This window comes from Chaetodon trifascialis, chromosome 5 (genome assembly GCF_039877785.1).
Source record: "Chaetodon trifascialis isolate fChaTrf1 chromosome 5, fChaTrf1.hap1, whole genome shotgun sequence".
NCBI lineage: Eukaryota > Metazoa > Chordata > Actinopteri > Chaetodontiformes > Chaetodontidae > Chaetodon > Chaetodon trifascialis.
In genome coordinates this window covers 17,501,542-17,515,027 of record NC_092060.1, presented here as the reverse complement: position 1 = coordinate 17,515,027, position 13,486 = coordinate 17,501,542, and the positions used below count along the sequence as shown (strand labels likewise).

Below are 13,486 nucleotides of genomic sequence, written 5' to 3'. Positions count from 1 at the left end.
TGTTGTTGCCGTGGCCTTGAAGAGACTGTTGTCAGGGAGGGAATGCTCAGACCAGTACAGCCTCACCCATACAGGGTCCTGTTCTTTCACATATAACACTGGTACCAATGATCAGTGTGTTAGAAGTTGCCACCAATACAGGAGAGTCATCGGCCATCTTGTTTTGAATCAAATAAAAGCTCATCTTACTCAAATTAGTGTAAAGAAGATTTTATCACTCGTTTGCATGGAGCTACACACACGGATTTGGTTTCATTTGTCAGGCTTTTGATGACACTGATATTTCTGTGAATGACATTTAGTGACACTTATTTAAAAATACATTTCACAAAGGGCTTAAAAGTCTACGGCCATGCTACCTGACCCACGAGGCTGTCGCTAAATGCTAGCATGTTTCATCGATTTGCTTACATGCTCGTAATAACAAAGAAAACCTGCTGATGTTTAGCAGGTATAATGTTTATCACATGCCTGTAATTTACCAATTAGCATGCTAACTTTTTTCATTGATCTTATTGGTCAGTGACTGGTGGCAGGTTTGGATCTTAAAGGTATAATGTGTAAGATGTGGCCAGAATTTTAGTTCAAATACGACATTGGCTCATTCTATTTTTCTGTGTATTAATTTGTATGCTTAAAGAAGCCACTAGCTGCATGTCTAACTGACCTAAAGCTAACCAACCCAATCACCGAAGGCAACGCATACTTTGCCACCCTACTGGCTGAACTGGCTTTGTGATATGAGGTAACCAGAGTTAGGACCAGAGATAACCCATTAATCTCGCTTTGAGGTCCCGGCTAATGGCAGATATAAGTCCAGTACTCGTTCCTTTTGGTCTTTTTGGTTTCCACAAACTCCTCTAGCTGCTAAATGCGCCAACATGTTCACCACCTGGTCGCTAACTTTGTCAACCTTTTGATGCTGGTCAGGTAGTGGTCAGCAAGTTTATAAAGCTTTTCCACTGAAAACAGCTGCATCTGGAGACCCCTGATTCATTTCTCATCTAAAAAATACTGATTATAGATTGAGGTCCAAATCATGGAGCTCTGAGAAACCAGCAGATATTCATAATTTCTTGAATTTTGTTTAATACATGACCCTTATAGAAAGTGTTGTGTTCCTTGATTGACAAACCAATAATCAATTCATCACTTCAGCTCTATAATGAAGGAATAGTCCCACTGACTGTTTTTGCATCACAAGCAAAATTCTATTCATTCACCTCCATCGTACTGATACTGCAGCTGATCTCAAACCCTGGACAAATAAAGTCAAGACTATGCATGGCTTAATACTAATTGAGGTAAGTCTTTTTCAAATTTGTGTGAAATGATCCTTTAAGTGGTGATGATATGAATCAGCATTTGTAGCACCCTGCCATTCGAGAGGCGGAATGGTTTTGTCAGTGTTTACTCACTCGCTGCATATTGATTGCAGTCAGGCCTTGTTGCACAGCTTGGACTCTGTGGTTTGCAGTCTACGCAGGAGCAGCGGGCACACGCTTGGTGTTGATATAGGACAACTGACATGTGATTGACTTTTTGCGGCAGGGATCGGCTGATCTCAGCAGTGCTGCACCTCATTCTCACGTCTGTCAGGATCATTGAGCTTGTCTCCTGCACCCCCTAGTCCATTAAATAAAAACTGTTAGCTCTGATGACTCAGACGACACTGAAACTGTTTGAGCCGGTTAATGACCAGGTGCCGTTTTCACGCCTCCTTCTACTCCATCTCTGCTGTGCCTGCCTCCCTCTTTTGCTCTCCCTCCCTCTGTTCTGTCCGTCTTGTTCCTGTCATTTTCCACTCCCCCGCTCCCTCATTCCATCTCCCCCTCCATCCTTCCTTCCCTCCTTACCTATGTCCCCTCCATCTTCTTTGCCCTCCCAATTCTCTGCTCTCATTCGATTCTCCCCACCATCTCCCTATCCCTCCCTAACCTCCCTCTTACCCTCCAAATTCTCCACTTTCATTTGTCTCGCTCTCTTCCTTTCCTACAGTTATTGCCCCCCCGTCTCATTTCTTTCACTCCCTCCCTGCTTCCCTCCCAATTCTCTGCTCTCATTGCCCACATCTCCTCTCCTCTGTGTGGTCATGACTATGACAGTTTCCATCCAGCCTTCGTCTGATAAGCGGGCAGCAATGAACCACCCAATTTATTATTCACTGTCTCCTCACCACATTTCCTGTGCTTGTCAACACCTCCTTCCTCTGCTGTCAAATGCTTTCTACCTTTCCCCCTTTTCACTACCGCACACTAGTCTAACCGCATCCTTTTCTTGACTTACCCTCCATCCATTCATCCAGGCAGCCATCTCACTCTAGTAAAAGGTCCGATGTGTAATGGTTAATGAATGATGAGAGAGAGGTAGGCTGGTCCTCAGAATGATCCACAGCACCCTGGACAGGACTGAGTCGCAGCGCAGACGATGTCAAGCTTAATGTCTTGGAAGAGTTTGGCGCTCGGCCTAATGTGATGAACCTGTTGCTGTTTAGTGTTATTGCACGGCAAGCGCAGGTCCGCAAAGCTATTTTGGTTTCCTTGTCTAAACCAAGGAGACACTAATGTCTCAGTTGCTCTGTCTGTTTGTGTTTGCCAGCAGAATAGCTCAAAGACTTTCCAATTAGACTCCTTGGAAAGATTACTGTAGATGCTGCTGATATTTTACAGCAGATGTGATAAAATATCCTAAACTCAATTTACACTTGCTTGTTTTCTTCTGTAATGCTTCGTTTTACACATCCATAAATTCCTAATATTTTTCTAATAAGATTTGAGGAAAAAAAGATGCAGTGTAGTTTAAAGTAAAACAGAGATTGATCATTCAGTACATTTTCAGTTAATGCTAAGATAGCAGAACCTTGAGTCTTTAGTGCCAAGTAGGTATATTGATTTGTAACGGTCAGAATAAACAAAGTCAAAGAAAAAGAGAAAAAAATAGAAAGCTAAGAAAGAATAGTGGGTGACGAATAGATATATACCTGGGCTTAAAAAGAACAATCCTGTACAGGAAATTCCCATGGGAATCAATAATAAAGTCAACAGACACTGACAGAGGAGATCAGAATGGTTGGATGGGTCAACAGAGACCACTGTTTGTTGTTCATGACGGTCCCCTAACCTTGAAAAAAATATTAATTTTAACCCAAAAAACGACCCGATAACAATGGAAGACTTCTTTTTGCATTAATCCACAGCCTTCTTCAGCAGATGGAACGTACTAGCTGGACTGTAAACACTGTCTTTGTTAAAGGAGGGTCTCTGAATGTGAATGTCCTCCTTGATCTTTCTCCTGACTCCTGGTCGATGACTTTGAGCCCTTACCAATTGATGTTGTGACCTCATTTGGCCTGATGTTCACAAACAGCTGATGTCGTCTTTCACTCTGTTACCCAGGCTCTTTGCCATTTAATCAATGTGACGATGACAACAGTTCTGCCACGCTCGTCCTTTTCTCTTTGTTGTCCTGTTTAGGACCTAAGCAGAGATTCCACTTACTGTCTCTAACTGAAGCTCTAGACTTCTGTCCATTTGCAGAAGACGCTTGTGTGATATGGTTTGAGAATGAACCTCAAGTTCGCTCTGTAATTTTTGCTTTGAGACAATATAGTTTGTTACAGATACAGGGGTTTGTTTCTCTAGGCGCCTGCTGGGTTCTGTTGTTCAGGGTTTCTGAACAACTCTATCCAAATACTCTTCTATTCTGTTTTGGCTGACAAACCAATCTCACCACAAGGCTGATTTAGAAGCTGTTCGGGAGCTTTTGATTGTATCCCACAATCAATCCCACTCAGAAATTGAGTTTTCCCACTTGTCATTGTAATTCGAGATGTTTCCATTTTTCTGAGCACCTCAAGGACTTCTCATCCATGTTGGCAAAGAAAATGAGAATCATCCTTGCCCTTAGAAACGGTAGCTGACAAACCAATCTCACCGCACGGTCCATTCAGAGGCTGCTGTGAACTGCTGTTACCAAGGCCATTGTGTTTCATTCTGTTATATTTATTCACTGAGTTGAGTTCTGCTCCCTTCAAATGAGTTCATTCAGTGCAGTTTCAAACCTTGGTATTTAGAAAATGTCAACTTTACAGAGACTAATCAAAACAGTCTGTTTTTCATCTTTTCCACTGTGGGTTTTTTTTTTTTCAATGTATTCAGTGGATTGGCAAAGTGTTCGATCAACCAAAGGCTTGCTCTTCACTGATAGACGCGCATGCCACCCCCCCACCCAAGTTAAACATCATCACTACAGCAAATCACGCTCCCTTATCTCGTCTTTTCAGCCGCGCTTTCAGAATCTAATCAGCATGTCTTGTGTGTCGCTGCAGCCCGTAGTGTGTATTTGAAAACCTGTTTCCCTCTCTTGATATATTACTCTTCCTCGTGGGTGTTTGTGTACGTGTGCGTGTTTGTGCGGTTGTGTGCGAGATGTGATTGTTGGTGTTTGATTTTGATTAGACTCTGCTGTTTAGAGCTGTCTCTTTCTGCAGAGCTAGAAAAGGAGAAAGAGGAGGTGTGCGTGCGTATGTTGGGGTGAGCTCTTGCATACCCAAAAAATGTCCCTCACCATTGCACACGCGCGCACGCACACACACGCACGCACGCACACACACGCACGCATGCCCTGCAGTGCTGCTTTTTCTCTCTGTCTTTGTCTATCTACCTTTCTCTGCTCCTCTTCTCTTCTTCATTTTCTTTCTCTCTTCCACTCTACTCATCAGTGTCTCACACCTCCTTCTTCCCTCTCTCTTGTTTTTACTCTGAATTGATCTTGAACATGCACAGTGCTGCAGCCAGTAGCTTTTAATGAATGCCATGGCCTAATGGCTTTATCATTGGCCTTGATGGCCTCAGCTCAGCCACAGCAATGGCCCGGCTGTAAATTGTTTTTCTAACTAAAGCCACGTGAGGAATTTCAATAGGGTCTGCAGTCGATGGCGTCGGTGCAGCCTGCCAATCTTGAGAGCAGGGTGTTACATGGAGGCCAGCAAGGGGTTAAGCGTGACTGACAGAGGAGTACATGTGCGAGGTGTAGTGTCGTCCCCTGGTTGTATTGTCATACAGGGTGTGTGTGTGTGGCCTGGTTTTGCATCTGATGCATTCAGCAGCAGACTGGAGAGCAAAAACATGTCTGAATACAGCGCGTTGCTGCTACCGCTGACATATGTGAGGTGGCGTTTCTGCAAATGTGCTGGTGTCAGATGCCCAGGGTTTTGTCTGTGACCTACCTGCTAGCAGTATAATCAAACGCACACACATGTACACACACACAGACATGCACCACCTATCAGACTCATACATGTAGAGATAAAGCAGCAAATGCACTCCCCACAGTCGGAGCATTTGCCTGCTGAATAGCGAAAGGGGACTGATCAGTCTAGTCCTCCCTTATCTCCCCTCACCTCTTGCACTCTCCATCTTTCTCTATCTCTCTTTTTCACCCACCCTCTCCCCTCACTTTGCCTCCCCTGCCATTTGTGAATCCTCCTAATTTGTCTCTGTCCCTTTTTTCTCTTCTCCTCCCCTCCTTTTCTCCTCTTCCCTCTCATCATTTCCTCATTCCCTCCTCCTCGTCTCTCTCGCTCTCCCTTGAGTTTTGTCCTCCTCTCCTCTGTCTCTCTCTCTCTCTCTTTCTCTCTCTCACACACACCCCTCTCCCTCTCTCTGTCTCTGTCTTTTCCTGTGCAACAGTGTGCAATCCCTCTTTCCCCACAAGACAGACAAAGCGAAAGAGCGACTGAGACGAAGAGGAGGGAAGAAGGAGCAGAAAGAAGCAGAGACAGAGAGGTAGAGACGTAAAGAGACACAGAGGAATTGATGGAACGACAGTGTGGTGGCAGGGGACACACTGACAGAGAGAGAGAGAGAGAGAGAGAGACAAGGAGGGGGGGGTGCACGGTAGAGGGAGAGATAGACGGGATGCAAAATAGGCAGCTTCAGTGACAGCGTAGACAAAGGTAGCTTCAGAGTGCATGTGCGCCCTCTATTCATTCACTCTCTCTCTCTCTCTCTCTCTCTCTCTCTCTCTCTCTCTCTCTCTCACACACACACACACAAACACACACACACACACACCCTCTCTCTCTCTTTCTCACTCACTCAGTCACTCACACAGACACATGCACACACCCTCGAGCAGAAGCGGCAGAGCTGTGTGGGTGTGAGGCAGCATGAGAAGTGATATCTGTACTTCCACACATACAGCTGGCTGATGGACTAACTTAATTACATCACACACACCTACTGTAGGCACACTCGCGAGCGCACCTTGATTATAGGTGGGCAGAAACACACAGACACACACACACAAACGCTCAGAGCTCACACAACCTGTCTGAAGCCAGAAGTCAACATGGGTCTTGTGATGGGAACCTTTTCCATGCAATCCAAGCAGGTGAACTACCACAAAGGTAAGAATTCTTTTTTCTTTTGTATCCTCAAAGTACTTCTTCAAACGCGCTCAGGATGTGTGCGTCTTCTTGAATGTGAGCACATGCATGTGGCTGTTATGTGAGAGACGCACCTGTCATGTTGCGCGTTAGTGCCTTAATGACAGAGTCGTGTATGTTTGCTCTCAGAGTCATGAATATTGCACAAGAAGTGCATTATGGGAATGAGTTGAATGCATTCTGAGCGGCAACGTAAAGTTGGCAGAAAAATGTCATTCATTCATTATTGGTTTATGATGCAATCTTCAGGCCATCTGTCCTGTAGATTTAGAAATAGAAAAAGGAAATGTGTGTGTGTGTGTGTGTGTTGCTGTGCCATTGGGGATGTCTATAAAAGGTGATGGTATTTACCCCTGCCTCTTCCCCAGACCAACCTGCTTCCTGTCTACCCTGCTACTGTTTGACAGGGTGAAAATGGCACTGACACTTGACGCATGTCTGCCTTCATGGTCACAAATAAGTGTGTGCAGCTTTGTCCATGAAAATATTTATGCACATAATTCACTCCTATGCAAGGAGTGTGTGTTAGGGGGTGTCCAGTTCATTTTATGTGTGTTTTGTGGTGGCGGTGGCAGCAGTGTGTCTACGTGCGTATTAAATCAGTGTGGTGTAATCCATCAGCCTTCGGCCATGGTCTGTCCTGCGTCTGTTGACCTCAAACCTGATGGTTATCACAAGCAGACACAGAGCTGCATTGCACAGACTGAAGAGACAGAAAACAGGAGTCAGATCATTTTTCACCACACTGTCACATGTGGCAAAAGATGCTGAAATTTCTTATTGGACCATTAACCCGTCAGCTAGTTATTGAGATCATGTGAAACAGACTGTGTGTTACATGTTCTGTGACAAACACTGTGGAGGCGATGGAAGTGATGTAAATTATGTGCCGTGAACGTTGTGCACATCCCTCAGGAAAACGCCTGTCTATATTTTCTGTGTTATAACTGTCAAACACGACAGTCAGACCACACTGAGTGTTTGAAATGGCTGTAAAAACACTTTAGAGACCCTACAAATGTTTTTTTCTGAAATACAGGCATATATAGCATCTTGCGTGGGTTGTTTATTTTAATTCTCGACCTGCGCCTCATTTCATCGCATGGCAACAGCTCTCAGCAGCTACTTCAGATCTGTGCCGAAGAGATACTTGAGGCGCATTTTCAAGGTTGATGTTTTCCGTTGCCTGAAATATGAAACCTATAGAAAGATTACTGAGACAACAGACACGTCTCGTCCATGTTGTCCTTTTCCATTTTTGAGCACAATCCATTTACCAGTTGGAGAAGGCAACAATGCTTACGAAGCAACTGAGATGTATTTTTGCCCTGTTTTGTGCGGGAAAAGCTCTCCTCTAGTTAGGCTAACCTTTAAATAGCAGTCACTTTGAAGTTTGCACTGTTGGGGTGTGAGGAAGAGGGTGATAGATGAGAAGAAGTGGGAGAGAAAAATTGAGAAAAGTTGAGAGTGCAGGGGATGTTGCACCTCAGGGGGTTGCAGTGTGAGCGTCAATGAATGTGTGTGTGTGTGTGTGTGTGTGTGTGTGTGTGTGTGTGTGTGTGTGTGTGTGTGTTTCACCATCTGCTGCAGTGTTATAAAAAGTGGCCTAATGAAAGCAGGGCAGGATTCATTTTACATGGAAGGTTGGCTCATCCTTGATGGCAGCCCAACATGAGGCAACAACCAGCTGGGATGGACCCAAAGTGAACTTGCAGAACTTTTATAAAATATGTTCTGAGATGCAGTTTGACTGTGCAGGACAGAGGTGTGGACTGTGACAGACGCGGGTCAAACTCATGAATCTGATGACTTTAGCACAACATTTAAAAGACTTGAAACTCGACTATGATGACTCATGACTTGGACTTTACCTGTACCATTCCTGACTTGGTGTGATTTCTATAGATGGACTGTACCAGCAGTTATTCTGTTGAACATCTCTGAAAACGGTGAAAAATGTCCCAAAGTCCAAAATGATGTCCTCAAACATTTTGTCTACAACACAAACATACTCATTTTTCTGTCCCAGAGGAATTTGGTTACACATTGAAGAAGCTGGAATCAGAGAATTTTGACATTTCTTCATAAAAGTATATTCAAACTGATTAATCGATTATCAACATAGTTGGCGATTCATTTCATAGTCAACAACTAATGAATGAATTGTTGCAGTTCTGTTCATAGCTCAGACTTGACTGGTCGTCTCAGCTAATCGCATTTTAGGTTTGGAAGTCATTTACTGGTCTTTATAATTCAAAAGTAAGAAATCACAGCAGACAGCAAACATTTCATTTAGTCAGTTAATGACTTTTAGCAAAAGCTGTCTGGTGCTCTAATGTCATTTTTTATGTTTCATCAGTCATTTAGCAATAATGGAAGACCACATTTTGCAAATAACAGTCTGATACAAGAACAAAAAACAGGTCCCTCTGCCCGCATGTAGTACACTGCAGATGAATAAACAATAAAAATGCAACGGTTTCCCACATAAAAACGGCTTTAGAGAGCTCCTCGGGTCTTTTCATTCTCAGCCTGACGTTTACTAGAGCTGACTCCTATCTGCTTTATGTGTGTTAGGTGTGTTCTCAGGTGTGTTGTACTGCACAAGAGGACCTGATAAATGCAGACAGCGAACCAGTATCCTGACTGGACAGTGCTCAGTGGAGCATTTTTTCCCCACTGACCCATTTGGTTGTACTGGCCCCTTGTATATTTTCCTTGCCCTCGTAGTCAAAAAATGAAAATAACTTGTCTTTTTCATAGTTTAATAATCTATGATAACATTTCAGTGAATATAGAACAGTGAGAGACAGAGCAGCACGTTTGCAAGACATTTTTGAGTGCCCCCACCTCTACCCCCCTGGCAAATGCCCTGACATTGCAAAACTTACTCAAAAAGACATTTCAATCCTTTGTTTACATTAAAAGATATTAGGTAAAATTGACATTACAGTAGAGTACATTTTAGGGATGCGATTATTATTATTACTATCACTTTTGTAATGATGATGATGATGATGATGATGATGATGCTGTTATTATCCGTCCTTGTCTGATGCAAACATCCTGAATAGTGAGACAGCCCACAAATTTGGCAAGGATGGAAACAATAAATCAAACACACCCTTCCAGGCACTCTGTTCAGTCGGAGCACATGAAGGCTCATTGTTTAGACTGCAGTCCATGTTGTTTGAATAAAACTGAACAATATGAAACATCATGACTTATTTTGTGTCTGCCTGGGAGATTTGAGCAAGAAACGACAGCCTGCCAAAAACCTGCAGCACTCCACTCACTCTGTGTGTATCTTAATCACTGGACCACCAGGATGTCCCGTCATCAGTGCTTTTCTTGTAAAATTGCTTCGACGAGGGGCCACAAACAGATGATGCTTTACTTTAAGGGAGCGCAGGTCATGAAATGTTCAGAACATTTGCTTTAGGTTTGCACGCACGCAACTTTTGCAATCCTTTTAACCCTCTGGTGGCTCTGGAGGTGGAGCAGGGCAGGTATTAATAGCAGGGTTAGTGGCTTGATCCTCCGCTGCAACCTCCTGCCTCTGTTTCAAAGTACCCCTGAGCAAGATGCTAAACCCCACTCGCTCACCATGGCCAGATCTGTGCTGTGCATGCTGAATGAGAGCCACACTGTGCTCTGGCATGAAAGCGCTAAACAAATTCAGCCCCTTTACAGGCTTATCCAGAGCGTTTTATAGTGATGAATTCACTGAAATGAATTCAAGAGAGTAGCTATACAAAGCGAAGCAGGTGTTTTTGTTTTTGGTGAGGCGTACTAAATGAAACTGAACTAATGCTGTGGCCTACATCAACATCAGCTTTTCCTCCAGAGAAACTAGAAAGCAGAGATATTAGCCAGTGTCCTAACCAGCCACATACGGTCATAAGTTGTCATTATGGAATTTATAAGTCTTTTGCCACCTGAGGCCAAAAAATAAATTTGTCCACTGTCACTGTGCTCAAACTACTCTGCTCCTATGAAATATTTCCCAGTGGGTATGTTATAAACTACAAAACCTGCACCTTGCCGACACATTCATCTCCCTGTCAATTCGCTCCATTTGTTTTTGCCTCTACTTTCATTTCTCTGTACTCTCTCGCTCCGTCAAGTGAATTTTCCCTCTCCCTCTCTTTGTCTTGCTCGCTCTCACCTCATTTCACCCCCTCATTTTGTCTTTTATGTGTTTCTCCCTTCAAGTTTTTCTTCCTCCACTCCCCGAGCCGCTCTCTTCTTGATCTATGGCTATTCGTCTGCCTTTGCTGTTTATCTCAGGGTTTCTGTCTCTGTCTGTCTGTCTGTCTGTCTGTCTGTCTGTCTGTCTGTCTGTCTGTCTGTCTGTCTGTCTGTCTGTCTGTCTGTCTGTCTGTCTGTCTGTCTGTCTGTCTGTCTGTCTGTCTCTTTTGCTCTCTCAAGCCCTCACATCTCTTTGTGTTGTGAGTTTTGCACAGAAGATAGCCTTGTTATACTCTCAAGATCACTGCAGCTCCTTGACGCTTTCATGTGGAGTTTCAGTTTGGGGCCAGAAGAATATATGTAAATAGAATAGTTGTGCATGTGGGTCTTCTGGAGACCAGGCGTGTTTGGCTCAATGTTTCCGTCTGCTGCAGGGCTAAAGAGCTGAGGGGAGACGAGCCCTGTTTCTTTAATAGGCTTTAAAGTTTCCACCCCTCTCCCTCATCCCTGCACATCAAAAGAAGTGCACCAAAAGGGCCAATTAGGACAGCAAATGAGCTTTATTAGGCACATGGCAACATGAAAACATGTTTCTGGTTAATCCCGTGCCCGAAGCACGTGTGTGTGACTGAGTTCAAGTGTGCAATGATGAAAATGTGATATTACAGCCTCGTATCTCATATTTCTTTGCATTCTATTCTGTTCTCTGTAGATTTTCATGGGACGTACCATTTCTATTTTTAAAAAAAAAATCTGCCCGTCATTTTAGATCCTCTGTTAGCGTTTGATCTCTCAGTTTTGCAGATTAAACCCACGTTCAAGCATTTTATTAGATAAAAAAATCAATATACTGTATAAATAAGGATATATTTGCATAATATTTGCAGGCAAATGCTTTGCTCAATCCTTGAAAGATAAACAACATTTTCCATGCAATTTATCTCCGTAGACAGCTCAGCCCTGTGCTTGCCTTCAGGCCTTTGTGATACTGGAGCCAATGAGAGAAATGCAGATGAAGAATATAGATAGCTACTTAGCTCCGACTATATGATGAGGCCTGTATGCACAGTTATGACAGCAGTGACGTACCTCACTTGAACTGAATTAATGTGGCAGCTGAAATGAGGTACATATAGAGCAAACTGTAGATGTGGCCAGCAGCATTTTACACCGCATGCTCTGCAGCTAACTGAGATCTCCGTTAATTTAAACTCAGACTTCTGTTTTCAGTAGTGTCTGGACATAAAGAGAACATGTCTATGCATCTTATGTAGTTATGTAGTTTACAGTACTTCTAGTGATCCCTTGAGTTAAACAAGATACTCAAAAAAAAATTTTTAAAAAAAATTGTATTGATCTCGCATTCCCATACCAACCTGTGTAGTCTGTGTATAATATAAACACAAGGGGGTGGAGGTTAGGCAAACACAACAAATTAGTAATTTACACATCCCTTACAGTAATGAAGCCCTACAGGAATGGTTCCATGCCTTATAAAAATAAACTGTTTCCTTAATTATTAACAAACAAGCAACTACTGAGGGGACTGTGTGTCGCCAAGTAAATCTGCAGACCTCTGAGAAATAAAAATCTCTTGCAGTGTGAAGGATGGGCAGAGGAAAAGATGAAGAACTCCACTATATGAAAAACTCAAGTGAGTCTGTAAGAAGAAAGGAATGGGGAGATTTATCATTGCTTTCACTGACACTCTGCAGCATGTTTCTATTTGTTTCACTGCACACTGACACTTGAAATAACACTGACTGTTCAGCTGTTAAATAAGTATGTAATCTGACTCTATGTGTGTGTGTGTGTGTGTGTGTGTGTGTGTGTGTGTGTGTGTGTCCATGTTTGTGTGCTCCTGGTTTTGCTGTAAATAATGCATGGCGTGTCCCTGTGCCTTCATAAACATCAGGTCAGTGACTCATGGTCCACAGTTGTGTCATGCACTTGGTAGACATCTTCATCTCGACACATGCAAAACAAATACATGTAAGAGAAATACAAATCTCAACTTCAACACACATTTCTGTTTGCTGCTGTTTGCTGTTGTTGCACTGCAGGGCTGCAGCTAGAGTGATTATTTTCGTTATTGATTGACTGTGTGATTTTTTTTTTTTTGTGTGTGTGTGTGTGGGCATTTTTTTGCAAGATGTGTGAGAATTTAAGGATCATGCATTTGCTTCGTGGGCACAGTGGAAAAATCCCATTAGGCCAAGGTGGCATATTTAAATCAGCTGTTTTATCCCACCACTGGTCCAAAAGACAGTCAGTTTACTCAGAGAAGCTTCAAATCCTCACATTTGAGACACTGGAAATAGTCAAATGTTTGCCACTGTGGTTCAAAAAATTATACAATTGACCAGTTATCAAATAGTTAATCGACTAATGGATTAATCAACTAATTGTTTCAACTGAGTGCACTGAAACTGCTTAATACTGTTGGAACTCAGCCCCTTCAGGAGCTTCACTTCCAATAGATTGTCTGTCACTCTGAGCTCTTTCTGTTCCTCTTTCAATCCTGCAGGCAAAACCCTCTTTAAACAACCTCTCGAATCTGGATGAGTATCTTCCTGCTGCTCCCTCCCTGTGCCAGAGTGTGTGCGTGTGTGTGTGTGTGTGTGTGTGTGTGTGTGTGATCACATCCCTTTTCTCTAGTTAGCCTTGAGAATGATGGCGGAGCACAAAGCATGTCCAAGAGGAAGATGACTCTATTCCCTTTGCTCGGTGTCTCTCTTTGGTTTTTCTCATCGATTCCCTCGTTAATCACTCTCCATCTCCCATTCAAACTTTACCTCCACCCTTCTCTCACTCCTGCTTTAGTCCTCTTTTTCCTCTCCACCCGTC

General features: G+C 43.2%; 1 protein-coding gene across 2 annotated transcripts in view; it reads left to right on the top strand.

The window, feature by feature from the left end:
• LOC139331118 (A-type potassium channel modulatory protein KCNIP1) overlaps window positions 1-13,486 on the top strand; it is a 38,776-nt gene that overhangs the window by 6,724 nt on the left and 18,566 nt on the right. Inside the window, exon 1 of one of the 2 annotated variants that reach the window (XM_070962450.1) lies at window positions 5,701-6,409. The exons of the other annotated variant lie outside the window; for it this stretch is intronic. Coding sequence (XP_070818551.1) covers window positions 6,352-6,409 — 58 coding nt within the window. The 5' untranslated portion in view covers window positions 5,701-6,351. Of the gene's footprint in view, window positions 1-5,700; window positions 6,410-13,486 lie in introns of those variants that run through there. 2 annotated transcript variants of the gene reach the window in all.